The following is a 19,950-nucleotide window of genomic DNA, read 5'->3' as shown; positions in this document are numbered from 1 at the left end:
TCTCCTCACTTCTTCTCCTCACTGCCTGTCCTCACTTTCTGTCCTCACTTTCTGTCCTCACTTCCTCTCCTCACTTCCTCTCCTCACTGTCCCACGGGGTGAAGGGAGGGCTCAGCGTACTACAGCTGAGCAACATTTCAAATGTAGTAAAGCTGGAAGTCAGTTTTAACAGCTGTTACTGGTGTTAAAGATGGGGGGGGATATTGAGCAACGACCGCCACTTTACAAACAGAGAAGGGTAATTGAGATGCGCCTGAGAAAACGGAGTGGCGCTATTTGCTGTGATAATAAGTGTTCTTATGCCAATGTCTACCAAGCAACGTTTTTGGAGAACATACCATTTACTGTTCGACCAATGGCTGTCGAGCAACGATCACATTTTGACTTAGCAATCAAGCTGATGTGTTTTGAGTTCCCACTTCCTCAGGTGGTGAATTATATCGCCTAGGCCAGTATTCACAAAAAAACAGCCAGGCAAATTTATGTTAGAACATGTCTTGTGTTATAATAATAATAGTGTTGTAATAATAATAGTGTTGTATTAATAATAGTGTTGTAATAATAATAGTGTTGTAATAATAATAGTGTTGTAATAATAATAGTGTTGTATTAATAATAGTGTTGTAATAATAATAGTGTTGTAATAATAATAGTGTTGTAATAATAATAGTGTTGTAATAATAATAGTGTTGTAATAATAATAGTGTTGTAATAATAATAGTGTTGTAATAATAATAGTGTTGTAATAATAATAGTGTTGTATTAATAATAGTGTTGTAATAATAATAGTGTTGTAATAATAATAGTGTTGTATTAATAATAGTGTTGTAATAATAATAGTGTTGTAATAATAGTGTTGTAATAATAATAGTGTTGTAATTAATAGTGTTGTAATAATAATAGTGTTGTAATAATAATTTGTAATAATAATAGTGTTGTATAATAATAGTGTTGTAATAATAATAGTGTTGTAATAATAATAGTGTTGTATTAATAATAGTGTTGTAATAATAATAGTGTTGTATTAATAATAGTGTTGTATTAATAATAGTGTTGTATTAATAATAGTGTTGTAATAATAATAGTGTTATATTAATAATAGTGTTATATTAATAATAGTGTTGTAATAATAATAGTGTTGTATTAATAATAGTGTTGTAATAATAATAGTGTTGTATTAATAATAGTGTTGTATTAATAATAGTGTTGTATTAATAATAGTGTTGTATTAATAATAGTGTTGTATAATAGTGTTGTATAATAATAGTGTTGTATTAATAATAGTGTTGTTATATAGTGTTGTAATAATAATAGTGTTGTAATAATAATAGTGTTGTAATAATAATAGTGTTGTAATAATAATAGTGTTGTATTAATAATAGTGTTGTAATAATAATAGTGTTGTATTAATAATAGTGTTGTATTAATAATAGTGTTGTATTAATAATAGTGTTGTATTAATAATAGTGTTGTAATAATAATAGTGTTGTATTAATAATAGTGTTGTATTAATAATAGTGTTGTATTAATAATAGTGTTGTATAATAATAGTGTTGTAATAATAATAGTGTTGTAATAATAATAGTGTTGTAATAATAATAGTGTTGTATTAATAATAGTGTTGTATTAATAATAATAATAGTGTTGTATTAATAATAGTGTTGTATTAATAATAGTGTTGTATTAATAATAGTGTTGTATTAATAATAGTGTTATATTAATAATAGTGTTGTATTAATAATAGTGTTGTAATAATAATAGTGTTATATTAATAATAGTGTTGTATTAATAATAGTGTTGTATTAATAATAGTGTTGTATTAATAATAGTGTTGTATTAATAATAGTGTTGTATTAATAATAGTGTTGTATTAATAATAGTGTTGTATTAATAATAGTGTTGTATTAATAATAGTGTTGTATTAATAATAGTGTTGTATTAATAATAGTGTTGTAATAATAATAGTGTTGTAATAATAATAGTGTTGTAATAATAATAGTGTTGTATTAATAATAGTGTTGTAATAATAATAGTGTTGTATTAATAATAGTGTTATATTAATAATAGTGTTGTATTAATAATAGTGTTGTATTAATAATAGTGTTGTATTAATAATAGTGTTGTATTAATAATAGTGTTATATTAATAATAGTGTTGTATTAATAATAGTGTTATATTAATAATAGTGTTGTATTAATAATAGTGTTGTATTAATAATAGTGTTATATTAATAATAGTGTTGTATTAATAATAGTGTTATATTAATAATAGTGTTGTATTAATAATAGTGTTATATTAATAATAGTGTTGTATTAATAATAGTGTTGTTATATAGTGTTGTAATAATAATAGTGTTGTAATAATAATAGTGTTGTAATAATAATAGTGTTGTAATAATAATTAGTTAATTGTATTAATAATAGTGTTGTAATAATAATAGTGTTGTATAATAATAGTGTTGTATTAATATAGTGTTGTATTAATAATAGTGTTGTATTAATAATAGTGTTGTAATAATAATAGTGTTGTAATAATAATAGTGTTGTATTAATAATAGTGTTGTATTAATAATAGTGTTGTTAATAATAGTGTTGTAATAATAATAGTGTTGTATTAATAATAGTGTTGTATTAATAATAGTGTTGTATATAATAGTGTTGTAATATATAGTGTTGTAATAATAGTGTTGTATATAGTGTTGTTAGTGTTGTATTAATAATAGTGTTGTAATAATAATAGTGTTGTATTAATAATAGTGTTGTATTAATAATAGTGTTGTATTAATAATAGTGTTGTATTAATAATAGTGTTATATTAATAATAGTGTTGTATGGATAATAGTGTTGTAATAATAATAGTGTTGTATTAATAATAGTGTTGTATTAATAATAGTGTTGTATTAATAATAGTGTTGTATTAATAATAGTGTTGTATTAATAATAGTGTTGTATTAATAATAGTGTTGTATGGATAATAGTGTTGTAATAATAATAGTGTTATATTAATAATAGTGTTGTATGGATAATAGTGTTGTAATAATAATAGTGTTATATTAATAATAGTGTTGTATTAATAATAGTGTTGTATGGATAATAGTGTTGTAATAATAATAGTGTTGTATTAATAATAGTGTTGTATTAATAATAGTGTTGTATTAATAATAGTGTTGTATTAATAATAGTGTTGTATTAATAATAGTGTTGTATTAATAATAGTGTTGTATTAATAATAGTGTTATATTAATAATAGTGTTGTATGGATAATAGTGTTGTAATAATAATAGTGTTATATTAATAATAGTGTTGTAATAATAATAGTGTTGTATTAATAATAGTGTTGTATTAATAATAGTGTTGTAATAATAATAGTGTTATATTAATAATAGTGTTGTAATAATAATAGTGTTGTATTAATAATAGTGTTATATTAATAATAGTGTTGTATGGATAATAGTGTTGTAATAATAATAGTGTTGTATTAATAATAGTGTTGTATGGATAATAGTGTTGTATTAATAATAGTGTTGTATTAATAATAGTGTTGTATTAATAATAGTGTTATATTAATAATAGTGTTGTATGGATAATAGTGTTGTAATAATAATAGTGTTGTATTAATAAGTGTTGTAATAATAATAATAGTGTTGTATTAATAATAGTGTTGTATTAATAATAGTGTTGTATTAATAATAGTGTTGTATTAATAATAGTGTTATATTAATAATAGCTCAGTTGGTAGATAATAGTGTTGTAAATAATAGTGTTGTATTAATAATAGTGGATTAATAATAGGTAGTATGTATGCAATATGACTGTATAGTAATAGTTTGTATAATAATAGTGTTGTAAATGGCATATATTATATTATTATGTTTATTAATAATAGTGTTGTATTAATAATAGTGTTGTATAATAATAGTGTTGTTATAATAGTGTTGTATTAATAATAGTGTTGTATTAATAATAGTGTTGTAATAATAATAGTGTTGTAATAATAATAGTGTTGTAATAATAATAGTGTTGTATTAATAATAGTGTTGTATTAATAATAGTGTTGTATTAATAATAGTGTTGTATTAATAATAGTGTTGTATTAATAATAGTGTTGTATAATAATAGTGTTGTATAATAATAGTGTTGTAATATAATAGTGTTGTATTAATAATAGTGTTGTAATAATAATAGTGTTGTATTAATAATAGTGTTGTAATAATAATAGTGTTAAATAATAATAGTGTTATATTAATAATAGTGTTGTAATAATAATAGTGTTGTAATAATAATAGTGTTGTATAATAATAGTGTTATAATAATAGTGTTGTAATAAAAGCTAGTGTTGTAATAATAATAATAGTGTTGTAATAATAATAGTGTTGTATAATAATAGTGTTGTAATAATAATAGTGTTGTAATATAGTGTTGTAATAATAGTGTTGTATTAGTGTTGTATAATAATAGTGTTGTAATAATAATAGTGTTGTAATAATATAGTGTTGTATTAATAGTGTTGTATAATAATAATAGTGTTGTATTAATAATAGTGTTGTATTAATAATAGTGTTGTATAATAATAGTGTTGTATTAATAATAGTGTTGTATTAATAATAGTGTTGTAGAATAATAGTGTTGTATAATAATAGTGTTGATTAATAATAGTGTTGTAATAATAATAGTGTTGTATTAATAATAGTGTTGTAAATAATATAGTGTTGTATTATAATAGTGTTGTATATAATAATAGTGTTGTAGTGTTGTATTAATAATAGTGTTGTATTAATAATAGTGTTGTAATAATAATAGTGTTGTAATAATAATAGTGTTGTAATAATAGTGTTGTAATAGTGTTGTAGTGTTGTAATAATAATAGTGTTGTAATAATAATAGTGTTGTAATAATAATAGTGTTGTAATATATAATATATAGTGTTGTTATAATAGTGTTGTTATATAGTGTTGTAATAATAATAGTGTTGTTAATATATAGTGTTGTAGTGTTGTATAATAGTGTTGTATAATAATAGTGTTGTAATAATAGTGTTGTAATAATAATAGTGTTGTATTAATAATAGTGTTGTAATAATAATAGTGTTGTAATAATAATAGTGTTGTATAATAATAGTGTTGTAATAATAATAGTGTTGTAATAATAATAGTGTTGTATTAATAATAGTGTTGTAATAATAATAGTGTTGTAATAATAATAGTGTTGTAATAATAATAGTGTTGTTATATAGTGTTGTAATAATAATAGTGTTGTAATAATAATAGTGTTGTAATAATAATAGTGTTGTTATATAGTGTTGTAATAATAATAGTGTTGTAATAATAATAGTGTTGTAATAATAATAGTGTTGTAATAATAATAGTGTTGTTATATAGTGTTGTTATATAGTGTTGTAATAATAATAGTGTTGTAATAATAATAGTGTTGTAATAATAATAGTGTTGTATTAATAATAGTGTTATATTAATAATAGTGTTATATTAATAATAGTGTTGTTATATAGTGTTATATTAATAATAGTGTTGTAATAATAATAGTGTTGTAATAATAATAGTGTTGTTATATAGTGTTGTATTAATAATAGTGTTGTATTAATAATAGTGTTGTATTAATAATAGTGTTGTAATAATAATAGTGTTGTAATAATAATAGTGCTGTTATATAGTGTTGTTATATAGTGTTGTAATAATAACAGTGTTGTATGAATAATAGTGTTGTAATAATAATAGTCTTGTATTAATAATAGTGTTGTAATTATTATTATATTATTATATTATTATATTATTATATATTATTATTATTATTATTATTTATTATTATATTTGTAATAATAATATTATTGTAATAATAATAGTGTTGTATTAATAACAGTGTTGTAATAATAATAGTGTTGTTATATAGTATTATATTAATACTAGTGTTGTAATAATAATAGTGTTATATTAATAATAGTGTTGTAATAATAATAGTGTTGTTATATAGTGTTGTATTAATAATAGTGTTGTATTAATAATAGTGTTGTAATAATAATAGTGTTGTTATATAGTGTTGTAATAATAATAGTGTTGTATTAATAATAGTGTTGTAATAATAATATTATTGTAATAATAATAGTGTTGTTAAATAGTGTTGTATTAATAATAGTGTTGTATTAATAATAGTGTTGTATTAATAATAGTGTGGTTATAATAATAGTGTTATATTAATAATAGTGTTGTAATAATAATAGTGTTGTAATAATAATAATAATAATAGTGTTGTATTAATAACAGTGTTGTAATAATAATAGTGTTGTAATAATAATAGTGTTGTATTAATAACAGTGCTGTAATAATAATAGTGTTGTATTAATAATAGTGTTGTATTAATAATAGTGTTGTATTAATAACAGTGCTGTAATAATAATAGTGTTGTATTAATAACAGTGCTGTAATAATAATAGTGTTGTTATATAGTGTTATATTAATAATAGTGTTGTAATAATAATAGTGTTGTATTAATAATAGTGTTGTATTAATAATAGTGTTGTATTAATAATAGTGTTGTAATAATAATAGTGTTGTATTAATAATAGTGTTGTATTAATAATAGTGTTGTAATAATAATAGTGTTGTATTAATAATAGTGTTGTAATAATAATAGTGTTGTAATAATAATAGTGTTGTATTAATAATAGTGTTGTAATAATAATAGTGTTGTATTAATAATAGTGTTGTAATAATAATAGTGTTGTATTAATAATAGTGTTGTAATAATAATAGTGTTGTAATAATAATAGTGTTGTATTAATAATAGTGTTGTAATAATAATAGTGTTGTTAAATAGTGTTGTTATATAGTGTTGTATTAATAATAGTGTTTTATTAATAATAGTGTTGTAATAATAATAGTGTTGTATTAATAATAGTGTTGTTATATAGTGTTGTATTAATAATAGTGTTATATTAATAATAGTGTTTTATTAATAATAGTGTTGTATTAATAATAGTGTTGTTATATAGTGTTGTATAATAATAGTGTTATATTAATAATAGTGTTGTATTAATAATAGTGTTATATTAATAATAGTGTTGTATTAATAATAGTGTTGTAATAATAATAGTGTTGTAATAATAATAGTGTTGTAATAATAATATTGTTATATTAATAATAGTGTTGTAATAATAATAGTGTTGTTATATAGTGTTGTATTAATAATAGTGTTTTATTAATAATAGTGTTGTAATAATAATAGTGTTGTATTAATAATAGTGTTGTTATATAGTGTTGTATTAATAATAGTGTTATATTAATAATAGTGTTTTATTAATAATAGTGTTGTATTAATAATAGTGTTGTTATATAGTGTTGTATAATAATAGTGTTATATTAATAATAGTGTTGTATTAATAATAGTGTTATATTAATAATAGTGTTGTAATAATAATAGTGTTATATTAATAATAGTGTTGTAATAATAATAGTGTTTTATTAATAATAGTGTTGTCATAATAATAGTGTTGTTATATAGTGTTATATTAATAATAGTGTTGTATTAATAATAGTGTTGTAATAATAATAGTGTTATATTAATAATAGTGTTGTATTAATAATACTGTTATATTAATAATAGTGTTGTATTAATAATAGTGTTGTAATAATAATAGTGTTATATTAATAATAGTGTTGTATTAATAATAGTGTTGTAATAATAATAGTGGTGTATTAATAATAGTGTTATATTAATAATAGTGTTGTATTAATAATAGTGTTGTATAATAATAGTGTTATATTAATAATAGTGTTGTATTAATAATACTGTTATATTAATAATAGTGTTGTATTAATAATAGTGTTGTAATAATAATAGTGTTATATTAATAATAGTGTTGTATTAATAATAGTGGTGTATTAATAATAGTGTTATATTAATAATAGTGTTGTATTAATAATAGTGTTGTATAATAATAGTGTTATATTAATAATAGTGTTGTATTAATAATACTGTTATATTAATAATAGTGTTGTATTAATAATAGTGTTGTAATAATAATAGTGTTATATTAATAATAGTGTTGTAATAATAATAGTGTTATATTAATAATAGTGTTATATTAATAATAGTGTTGTAATAATAGTGTTGTATTAATAATAGTGTTGTAGTAATAATAGTGTTGTAATAATAATAGTGTTATATTAATAATAGTGTTGTATTAATAATAGTGTTGTAATAATAATAGTGTTGTAATAATAATAGTGTTGTATTAATAATAGTGTTCTAACTTTTTGCCGATATCGCCAAGCTCTAACACTCACACGCTGGGAAGCGCACACGCAGTCAGATGAGTCTGATTCAAGTGTGTGTGTGTGTGTGTGTGTGTGTGTGTGTGTGTGTGTGTGTGTGTGTGTGTGTGTGTGTGTGTGTGTGTGTGTGTGTGTGTGTGTGTGTGTGTGTGTGTGTGTGTGTGTGTGTGTGTGTGTGTGTGTAGGATCCAAAAGATTCCTCGTCTCCTGGTAGCAGCAGCTGATGGATATCTGTACCTCTATAACCTGGACCCACAGGAGGGGGGAGAGTGTACCCTGATGAAACAACACAGGTAAACAACACAGGTAACACCCTGATGAAACAACACAGGTAAACAACACAGGTAACAGTGAACACAGGTAAACAACACAGGTAACAGTGAAACAACACAGGTAACACACTGGTTAAACAACACAGGTAAACAACACAGGTAACACACTGGTTAAACAACACAGGTAACAGTGAAACAACACAGGTAACACACTGGTTAAACAACACAGGTAAACAACACAGGTAACACACTGGTTAAACAACACAGGTAAACAACACAGGTAACACACTGGTTAAACAACACAGGTAACAGTGAAATAACACAGGTATCACACTGGTTAAACAACACAATGCCAGGGTCGTGGTCTCCATTCCTCAATGCCAGGGTCCTGCGCTCCATTCCTCAATGCCAGGGTCGTGGGCTCCATTCCTCAATGCCAGGGTCTTGGTCTCCATTCCTCAATGCCAGGGTCGTGGGCTCCATTCCTCAATGCCAGGGTCTTGGTCTCCATTCCTCAATGCCAGGGTCGTGGGCTCCATTCCTCAATGCCAGGGTCTTGGTCTCCATTCCTCAATGCCAGGGTTGTGGGCTCCATTCCTCAATGCCATGGTCCTGGGCTCCATTCCTCAATGCCAGGGTCGTGGGCTCCATTCCTTAATGCCAGGGTCGTGGGCTCCATTCCTCAATGCCAGGGTCGTGGGCTCCATCCCTCAATGCCAGGGTCCTGGGCTCCATTCCTCAATGCCAGGGTCGTAGGGTCCATTCCTCAATGCCAGGGTCCTGCGCTCCATTCCTCAATGCCAGGGTCGTGGGCTCCATTCCTCAATGCCAGGGTCGTGGGCTCCATTCCTCAATGCCAGGGTCGTGGTCTCCATTCCTCAATGCCAGGGTCGTGGTCTCCATTCCTCAATGCCAGGGTCGTGGGCTCCATTCCTCAATGCCAGGGTCCTGGGCTCCATTCCTCAATGCCAGGGTCCTGCGCTCCATTCCTCAATGCCAGGGTCCTGGGCTCCATTCCTCAATGCCAGGGTCGTGGGCTCCATTCCTCAATGCCAGGGTCGTGGGCTCCACTCCTCAATGCCAGGGTCGTGGGCTCCATTCCTCAATGCCAGGGTCGTGGGCTCCATTCCTCAATGCCAGGGTCGTGGGCTCCATTCCTCAATGCCAGGGTCGTGGAATCCATTCCTGCTCAGGCCACACATATGTACTCATTGAAAGTAGTTTGGATAAAAGTGTCTGTTAAATGGCATACAGTATATGAACTTAAATCATTCTGTGTTCCTCAGGTTAGACGGCAGTGCTGAGCCGCCCAATGAGATCCTGGAACAGGGGTCACATGACCGCCCCCTTACTGCACAGACCTACAACACTGCTGGGATGAAAGGTACACACACCCCAGGGCGTCGTTAGTCAAATTGGCACCGGACGACCTGGGCCGGCAGGTAGCCTAGTGGTTAGAACGTTGGATCAGTAACCGAAAGGGTTAGGCGTTAGGGTTAGGGTTAAGGGTTAGGGGTTAGGGGTAGGGTTAACCCTAACCCAAATTGGCACCGGACGACCTGGGCCGGCAGGTAGCCTAGTGGTTAGAACGTTGGGTCAGTAACCGAAAGGGTTAGGGTTGGGGTTAGGGTTAGGGGTAGGGTTAACCCTAACCCAAATTGGCACCGGACGACCTGGGCCGGCAGACGACCCACCACATTTCTGAACAATAAAAATGCACAAATAAAAAGGTAGTGAATCCCAAATGGCTTTGTAAATAAAAGTATACCAGTGACTGAGCTTATGAGTGACTAGAGAAGGCCAGCCAACTCAGGAAGAGTTTTGCAGTTTAAAATAAATCTCAAAGTGCCATGGTAAAGAGTGTCAATTGATCTCAAACACTGAGCAGAAGCATTCATATATAAAATAACCCATAGTCTAGTAAAGGCATAAATGTAGCTGATACTAGCCTCCTTCTGGCTTCAAAAGAAAAACAGGCCTTATTCCTAAAATAAAATCCCAATTTCAGCTTCAATTCTTTTGTAAGTTGTTGAATATGCATTTTAAAAGAGGCCGTCGTCAATTAAAATTCAAAGATGTTTAAATGAGGTTACAACCTCAGTCTCCTTGCCCTGACAGGTAGTATCCAAGATATTTATATGAGGTTACAACCTCAGTCTCCTTGCCCTGACAGGTAGTATCCAAGATATTTATATGAGGTCACAACCTCAGTCTCCTTGCCCTGACAGGTAGTATCCAAGATATTTATATGAGGTTACAACCTCAGTCTCCTTGCCCTGACAGGTAGTATCCAAGATATTTATATGAGGTTACAACCTCAGTCTCCTTGCCCTGACAGGTAGTATCCAAGATATTTATATGAGGTTACAACCTCAGTCTCCTTGCCCTGACAGGTAGTATCCAAGATATTTATATGAGGTTACAACCTCAGTCTCCTTGCCCTGACAGGTAGTATCCAAGATATTTATATGAGGTTACAACCTCAGTCTCCTTGCCCTGACAGGTAGTATCCAAGATATTTATATGAGGTTACAACCTCAGTCTCCTTGCCCTGACAGGTAGTATCCAAGATATTTATATGAGGTTACAACCTCAGTCTCCTTGCCCTGACAGGTAGTATCCAAGATATTTATATGAGGTTACAACCTCAGTCTCCTTCTCCTAGTATCCAAGCCCTGACAGGTAGTATCCAAGATATTTATATGAGGTTACAACCTCAGTCTCCTTGCCCTGACAGGTAGTATCCAAGATATTTATATGAGGTTACAACCTCAGTCTCCTTGCCCTGACAGGTAGTATCCAAGATATTTATATGAGGTTACAACCTCAGTCTCCTTGCCCTGACAGGTAGTATCCAAGATATTTATATGAGGTTACAACCTCAGTCTCCTTGCCCTGACAGGTAGTATCCAAGATATTTATATGAGGTTACAACCTCAGTCTCCTTGCCCTGACAGGTAGTATCCAAGATATTTATATGAGGTTACAACCTCAGTCTCCTTGCCCTGACAGGTAGTATCCAAGATATTTATATGAGGTTACAACCTCAGTCTCCTTGCCCTGACAGGTAGTATCCAAGATATTTATATGAGGTTACAACCTCAGTCTCCTTGCCCTGACAGGTAGTATCCAAGATATTTATATGAGGTTACAACCTCAGTCTCCTTGCCCTGACAGGTAGTATCCAAGATATTTATATGAGGTTACAACCTCAGTCTCCTTGCCCTGACAGGTAGTATCCAAGATATTTATATGAGGTTACAACCTCAGTCTCCTTGCCCTGACAGGTAGTATCCAAGATATTTATATGAGGTTACAACCTCAGTCTCCTTGCCCTGACAGGTAGTATCCAAGATATTTATATGAGGTTACAACCTCAGTCTCCTTGCCCTGACAGGTAGTATCCAAGATATTTATATGAGGTTACAACCTCAGTCTCCTTGCCCTGACAGGTAGTATCCAAGATATTTATATGAGGTTACAACCTCAGTCTCCTTGCCCTGACAGGTAGTATCCAAGATATTTATATGAGGTTACAACCTCAGTCTCCTTGCCCTGACAGGTAGTATCCAAGATATTTATATGAGGTTACAACCTCAGTCTCCTTGCCCTGACAGGTAGTATCCAAGATATTTATATGAGGTTACAACCTCAGTCTCCTTGCCCTGACAGGTAGTATCCAAGATATTTATATGAGGTCACAACCTCAGTCTCCTTGCCCTGACAGGTAGTATCCAAGATATTTATATGAGGTTACAACCTCAGTCTCCTTGCCCTGACAGGTAGTATCCAAGATATTTATATGAGGTTACAACCTCCGTCTCCTTGCCCTGACAGGTAGTATCCAAGATATTTATATGAGGTTACAACCTCAGTCTCCTTGCCCTGACAGGTAGTATCCAAGATATTTAAATGAGGTTACAACCTCAGTCTCCTTGCCCTGACAGGTAGTATCCAAGATATTTATATGAGGTTACAACCTCAGTCTCCTTGCCCTGACAGGTAGTATCAAAGATATTTATATGAGGTTACAACCTCAGTCTCCTTGCCCTGACAGGTAGTATCCAAGATATTTATATGAGGTTACAACCTCAGTCTCCTTGCCCTGACAGGTAGTATCCAAGATATTTATATGAGGTCACAACCTCAGTCTCCTTGCCCTGACAGGTAGTATCCAAGATATTTATATGAGGTCACAACCTCAGTCTCCTTGCCCTGACAGGTAGTATCCAAGATATTTATATGAGGTTACAACCTCAGTCTCCTTGCCCTGACAGGTAGTATCCAAGATATTTATATGAGGTTACAACCTCAGTCTCCTTGCCCTGACAGGTAGTATCCAAGATATTTATATGAGGTCACAACCTCAGTCTCCTTGCCCTGACAGGTAGTATCCAAGATATTTATATGAGGTCACAACCTCAGTCTCCTTGCCCTGACAGGTAGTATCCAAGATATTTATATGAGGTTACAACCTCAGTCTCCTTGCCCTGACAGGTAGTATCCAAGATATTTATATGAGGTTACAACCTCAGTCTCCTTGCCCTGACAGGTAGTATCCAAGATATTTATATGAGGTTACAACCTCAGTCTCCTTGCCCTGACGGGCTGTAATAGGTGAAAGGTTCAGAGGTCTATTTCTTGCATTAGAAAACAACATTAGTTTAGTTTTGTTAGTATTGAGGATAAGGTACAAGGTATGTTGAACAGTATAAAAAGCAGTTTGCAAGTTCTGGAAAGCTTTTGTAAGAGACGAGGCACAACAGTAAATAACAGTATCATCAGCATAAAAATGAAGTTGTGCATTTTGGGACATTTTTGTCTAAATCATTTATATAAATAGTGAATAAGAGAGGACCAAGTACAGAGTCTTGGGTCACACCTTTCAAGACAGACAATTTAACAGACATAAGCCCATCACATTGAGTGCACTGCGTTCTATCAGACAGATAGTTAGCAAACCATGCAACTGCATGCTCCGAAAGACCTACACTCGACAATCTCTGCCTTAGTATAGCATGATGAACTGTATCAAAAGCCTTAGAGAGATCAATAAAAAGGGTTAGGGGGTTTCAAGGGTTTCAAGTATTTTCACCAGGGTGAAAGCTCTGAGATTGGCCTGTAATTATTTAAAAGAGTTGGATCTCCACCTTTTAAAAGTGGTAGGACAAATGCTGATTTCAAATCAAATCAAATTTTATTTGTCACATACACATGGTTAGCAGATGTTAATGCGAGTGTAGCGAAATGCTTGTGCTTCTCGTTCCGACAATGCAGTGATAACCAACAAGTAATCCTGTATCTGGGAGCGTAATCATAGATTTTAACTTAACCTCTGGTGTCAAGTAATCCTGTATCTGGGAGCGTAATCATAGATTTTAACTTAACCTCTGGTGTCAAGTAATCCTGTATCTGGGAGCGTAATCATAGATTTTAACTTAACCTCTGGCGTCGAGCAATCCTGTATCTGGGAGCGTAATCATAGCCTCAAGCTCATTACCATAACGCAACGTTTCCTATTCGTGAAAATCGCAAATTAAATTGAATAAATGTATTGAAACACAAGCTTAGCCTTTTGTTCACAACACTGTCATCTCAGATTTTCAAAATATGCTTTAACCAAAGCTACACAAGAATTTGTGTAAGAGTATTGATGGCCTAGCATAGCATTAAGCCTAGCATTCAGCAGGCAACATTTTCACAAAAACAAGAAAAGCATTCAAATAAAATAATTTACCTTTGAAGAACTTCGGATGTTTTCAATGACGAGACTCTCAGTTAGATAGCAAATGTTCATTTTTTCCTAAAAGATTATTTGTGTAGGAGAAATCGCTCCGTTTTGTCATCACGTTTGGCTAGGAAAAAAAACGAAAATGCAGTCACTTACAACGCCAAACTTTTTTCCAAATTAGCTCCATAATATCGACAGAAACGTGGCAAACGTTGTTTAGAATCAATCCTCAAGGTGTTTTTCACAATTCTATTCGATGAAGAACCATTCCTGGCAGTCGGTTTGTCATCAGAGGCAAACGGAAAAATACTGCAGCTGGAGATTACGCAATAATTGCGACGGAGTACACCAAGAGACCACCTGGTAAATGTAGTCTCTTATGGTCAATCTTCCAATGATATGCCTACAAATACGTCACAATGCTGCAGACACCTTGGGGAAAACGTGGAAAAGGTAAGCTGACTCCTAGCTCCTCCACAGCCATGTAAGGAGTCATTGCCATGAGGTGGTTTTAAAAAATGTGGCACTTCCTGATTGTATTTTTATCTAGGTTTTTTCTGTAACATCAGTTCTGTGGCACTCACAGACAATATCTTTGCAGTGTTGGAAACGTCAGAATGTTTTCTTTTCAAAGCTGTCAATTATATGCATAGTCGAGCATCTTTTCGTGACAAAATATCTTGTTTAAACCGGGAACGTTTTTCATCCAAAAATTAAAAGAGCGCCCCCTATATCCAAGAAGTTAATTTAGCCAAAGAAAATGTCTCAACAGAATGAAACAAAACACATTTGCCGACAATAACAATTAAAATAAATAAATAAAAGTTAAAAAATGACATCCTACCTGAATGGTGAGTTTCACAGTAGCCTGCATTTGGCCATGCTAACGCTTTTCTCATCTTTGTCCACTACAATATTAAAATGTGTCCATACGGCTTTTCACTGTAGGCATACTCTCTGACTTAGATTTTACTTCAATGAAAAAGGCCTCCATCTTCGCAATCAACATTAGCCTCGGCCAAGGCTCTTCTCTCCCTGTCCTCAGCAGCTGGCACATGATAAGGCAGCGAGCAAGGAGTGAGAGAATGGTGCTGAAGCGTGAAATCAGGGTGCATGATGAGCAGCCCCAGAGAATTTGGCCGGCTACGGTTTTATTTATCGGCTTTTAATCTATTTCATAGGCCAAAAGCCGGCAATTACCGGCTAACAGAAAACCCTTATTGCACGCTCCCTCAAACTGAGACATCTGTGGCATTCTGTTGTGTGGTAAAACCGCACATTTTAGAGTGGCCTTTTATTGTCCCCAGCACAAGGTGCACATGTGTTGTTTAGTCAGCTTCTTGATATGCCACACCTGTTAGGTGGATGGATTATCTTGGCGAAGGAGAAATGCTCACAAACAGGGAGGTAAACAAAATTGTGCACAAAATTAGTGAGAAAGAAGCTTTTTGTGCCAATTCAGGGCTAAAACAAATATGTGGAATGTCTGGTGGTCCCCGAGGAGAGGGTTGGGAAGTACAGATTCATTAATGAGCCAGATGTTTCACATGATGTATAAATGTGAAGCATCCTGGTCGGCGTTTCCTCTCACTACCAAATATGGTGATGAGAGGAAGCCCATCCGGTCAGCGTTTCCTCTCACTACCTAATATGGTGATGAGAGGAAGCCCATCCGGTCAGGCGTTTCCTCTCACTACCAAATATGGTGATGAGAGGAAGCCCATCCGGTCAGCGTTTCCTCTCACTACCTAATATGGTGATGAGAGGAAGCCCATCCGGTCGGCGTTTCCTCTCACTACCAAATATGGTGATGAGAGGAAGCCCATCCGGTCAGCGTTTCCTCTCACTACCTAATATGGTGATGAGAGGAAGCCCATCCGGTCGGCGTTTCCTCTCACTACCTAATATGGTGATGAGAGGAAGCCCATCAGGTCAGCGTTTCCTCTCACTACCTAATATGGTGATGAGAGGAAGCCCATCAGGTCGGCGTTTCCTCTCACTACCTAATATGGTGATGAGAGGAAGCCCATCCGGTCGGCGTTTCCTCTCACTACCTAATATGGTGATGAGAGGAAGCCCATCCGGTCGGCGTTTCCTCTCACTACCTAATATGGTGATGAGAGGAAGCCCATCCGGTCCACTTGGTCTGGTAGTAGCAGGGTATCCCTCCACTTGGTCTGGGTAGCAGCAGGGTATCCCTCCACTTGGTCTGGGTAGTAGCAGGGTATCCCACCACTTGGTCTGGTAGCAGCAGGGTATCCCTCCACTTGGTCTGGTAGCAGCAGGGTATCCCTCCACTTGGTCTGGTAGCAGCAGGGTATCCCACCACTTGGTCTGGTAGCAGCAGGGTATCCCTCCACTTGGTCTGGGTAGTAGCAGGGTATCCCTCCACTTGGTCTGGGTAGCAGCAGGGTATCCCTCCACTTGGTCTGGGTAGTAGCAGGGTATCCCACCACTTGGTCTGGTAGCAGCAGGGTATCCCACCACTGGGTAGCAGCAGGGTATCCCTCCACTTGGTCTGGGTAGTAGCAGGGTATCCCTCCACTTGGTCTGGGTAGTAGCAGGGTATCCCTCCACTTGGTCTGGGTAGTAGCAGGGTATCCCTCCACTTGGTCTGGGTAGTAGCAGGGTATCCCTCCACTTGGTCTGGGTAGTAGCAGGGTATCCCTCCACTTGGTCTGGTAGCAGCAGGGTATCCCACCACTGGGTAGCAGCAGGGTATCCCTCCACTGGGTAGTAGCAGGGTATCCCTCCACTTGGTCTGGTAGCAGGGTATCCCCCCACTTGGTCTGGTAGCAGCAGGGTATCCCTCCACTTGGTCTGGGTAGTAGCAGGGTATCCCTCCACTTGGTCTGGGTAGTAGCAGGGTATCCCTCCACTTGGTCTGGGCTAGAGCAGGGTATCCCTCCACTTGGTCTGGTAGCAGCAGGGTATCCCTCCACTTGGTCTGGTAGCAGCAGGGTATCCCTCCACTTGGTCTGGTAGCAGCAGGGTATCCCACCACTTGGTCTGGGTAGCAGCAGGGTATCCCTCCACTTGGTCTGGTAGCAGCAGGGTATCCCACCACTTGGTCTGGTAGCAGCAGGGTATCCCTCCACTTGGTCTGGGTAGCAGCAGGGTATCCCTCCACTTGGTCTGGTAGCAGCAGGGTATCCCACCACTTGGTCTGGTAGCAGCAGGGTATCCCACCACTTGGTCTGGGTAGTAGCAGAGTATCCCACCACTTGGTCTGGTAGTAGCAGGGTATCCCTCCACTTGGTCTGGTAGCAGCAGGGTATCCCTCCACTTGGTCTGGTAGCAGCAGGGTATCCCACCACTTGGTCTGGGTAGTAGCAGAGTATCCCACCACTTGGTCTGGGTAGTAGCAGGGTATCCCTCCACTTGGTCTGGTAGCAGCAGGGTATCCCACCACTGGGTAGTAGCAGGGTATCCCTCCACTTGGTCTGGTAGCCGCAGGGTATCCCTCCACTTGGTCTGGTAGCAGCAGGGTATCCCACCACTGGGTAGTAGCAGGGTATCCCTCCACTTGGTCTGGTAGTAGCAGGGTATCCCTCCACTTGGTCTGGGTAGTAGCAGGGTATCCCTCCACTTGGTCTGGGTAGTAGCAGGGTATCCCTCCACTTGGTCTGGTAGCAGCAGGGTATCCCTCCACTTGGTCTGGTAGCAGCAGGGTATCCCTCCACTTGGTCTGGGTAGTAGCAGGGTATCCCTCCACTTGGTCTGGTAGCAGCAGGGTATCCCTCCACCTGGTCTGGGTAGCAGCAGGGTATCCCTCCACTTGGTCTGGTAGCAGCAGGGTATCCCTCCACTTGGTCTGGTAGTAGCAGGGTATCCCTCCACTTGGTCTGGTAGCAGCAGGGTATCCCTCCACTTGGTCTGGTAGCAGCAGGGTATCCCTCCACTTGGTTCTGGGTAGTAGCAGGGTATCCCTCCACTTGGTCTGGTAGCAGCAGGGTATCCCTCCACTTGGTCTGGTAGCAGCAGGGTATCCCTCCACTTGGTTCTGGGTAGTAGCAGGGTATCCCTCCACTTGGTCTGGTAGCAGCAGGGTATCCCTCCACTTGGTCTGGTAGCAGCAGGGTATCCCTCCACTGGGTAGCAGCAGGGTATCCCTCCACTTGGTTCTGGGTAGTAGCAGGGTATCCCTCCACTTGGTCTGGTAGTAGCAGGGTATCCCTCCACTTGGTCAGGTAGCAGCAGGGTATCCCTCCACTTGGTCTGGTAGCAGCAGGGTATCCCACCACTTGGTCTGGTAGTAGCAGGGTATCCCTCCACTTGGTCTGGGTAGTAGCAGGGTATCCCTCCACTTGGTCAGGTAGCAGCAGGGTATCCCTCCACTTGGTCTGGTAGCAGCAGGGTATCCCTCCACTTGGTCTGGTAGCAGCAGGGTATCCCTCCACTTGGTCTGGTAGCAGCAGGGTATCCCTCCACTTGGTCTGGTAGCAGCAGGGTATCCCTCCACTTGGTCTGGTAGTAGCAGGGTATCCCTCCACTTGGTCTGGTAGTAGCAGGGTATCCCTCCACTTGGTCTGGTAGCAGCAGGGTATCCCTCCACTTGGTCTGGTAGCAGCAGGGTATCCCTCCACTTGGTCTGGTAGCAGCAGGGTATCCCTCCACTTGGTCTGGGTAGCAGCAGGGTATCCCTCCACTTGGTCTGGGTAGCAGCAGGGTATCCCTCCACTTGGTCTGGGTAGCAGCAGGGTATCCCTCCACTTGGTCTGGTGGGATACCCTGACTCCTGACCTCTAACCCATGTCCTCTCCTCAGGTTACTGTGAGGAGGCGGGTGCAGTGGGAGGGGCGGGACTAGAGGATGACCTCAGCGATCTGCGATTGGACGATGAGAATGAAGAGCAGCCGCCACTCATCCTGGAGACGGACTGACTGACAGCTACAGCAACCAATCAGAGAGCTCCTCTGGTGCTGCTAGGAACATGTAACATGGAGGGTGGGATTAAAAACTCTCAGCGTTCAACAGCGCCTCTGTCTGTCTGTCTGTGGATGTATACATGTTTCTCCCTCCCTCCCTCCCTCTGTCTCCCTCCCTCCCCCTCTGTCTCCCTCCCTCCCCCTCTGTCTCCCTCCCTCCCCCTCTGTCTGTCTGTCTGTGGATGTATACATGTTTCTCCCTCCCTCTGTCTCCCTCCCTCCCTCTGTCTCCCTCCCTCCCCCTCTGTCTGTCTGTCTGTGGATGTATACATGTTTCTCCCTTCCTCTGTCTCCCTCCCTCTGTCTCCCTCCCTCCCCCTCTGTCTCCCTCCCCCTCTGTCTCCCTCCCTCCCCCTCTGTCTCCCTCCCCCCTCTGTCTCCCTCCCCCTCTGTCTCCCTCCCTCCCCCCCCTCTGTCTCCCTCCCTCCCCCTTTGTCTCCCTCCCTCCCTCCCTCTGTCTCCCTCCCTCCCCCTCTGTCTCCCTCCCTCCCCTTTGTCTCCCTCCCTCCCTCCCTCTGTCTCCCTCCCTCCCCCTCTGTCTCCCTCCCTCCCTCCCCTCCCCCTCTGTCTCCCTCCCTCCCCCTCTGTCTCCCTCCCTCCCTCCCTCCCTCCCTCCCTCCCTCCCTCCCTCTGTCCGCCTGTGCAGGTGACTCTTTAGCTTTGCATGTACATGTGCCAAGATCAGAACGCTACGCAACGCTCTAACAAGGACCTCTGAAGTGTGTGTGTGTGTGT

General features: G+C 36.4%; 1 protein-coding gene across 1 annotated transcript in view; it reads left to right on the top strand.

The window, feature by feature from the left end:
- The window catches only part of wipi2 (WD repeat domain, phosphoinositide interacting 2), a 49,579-nt gene extending 30,176 nt beyond the window's left edge, over positions 1-19,403 (top strand). Inside the window, exons 11-14 of the mRNA XM_052514871.1 lie at positions 8,470-8,577; positions 9,843-9,961; positions 13,663-13,677; positions 19,055-19,403. Coding sequence (XP_052370831.1) covers positions 8,470-8,577; positions 9,843-9,961; positions 13,663-13,677; positions 19,055-19,170 — 358 coding nt within the window. The 3' untranslated portion in view covers positions 19,171-19,403. The remainder of the gene's footprint in view (positions 1-8,469; positions 8,578-9,842; positions 9,962-13,662; positions 13,678-19,054) is intronic.
- Positions 19,404-19,950: the final 547 nt, after the last annotated feature.

The sequence above is a fragment of the Oncorhynchus keta genome, unplaced genomic scaffold (assembly GCF_023373465.1).
Source record: "Oncorhynchus keta strain PuntledgeMale-10-30-2019 unplaced genomic scaffold, Oket_V2 Un_scaffold_2008_pilon_pilon, whole genome shotgun sequence".
Taxonomy (NCBI): domain Eukaryota; kingdom Metazoa; phylum Chordata; class Actinopteri; order Salmoniformes; family Salmonidae; genus Oncorhynchus; species Oncorhynchus keta.
The sequence above is the reverse complement of the archived record's forward strand: the minus strand, read 5'-3'. Positions and strand labels throughout refer to the sequence as shown.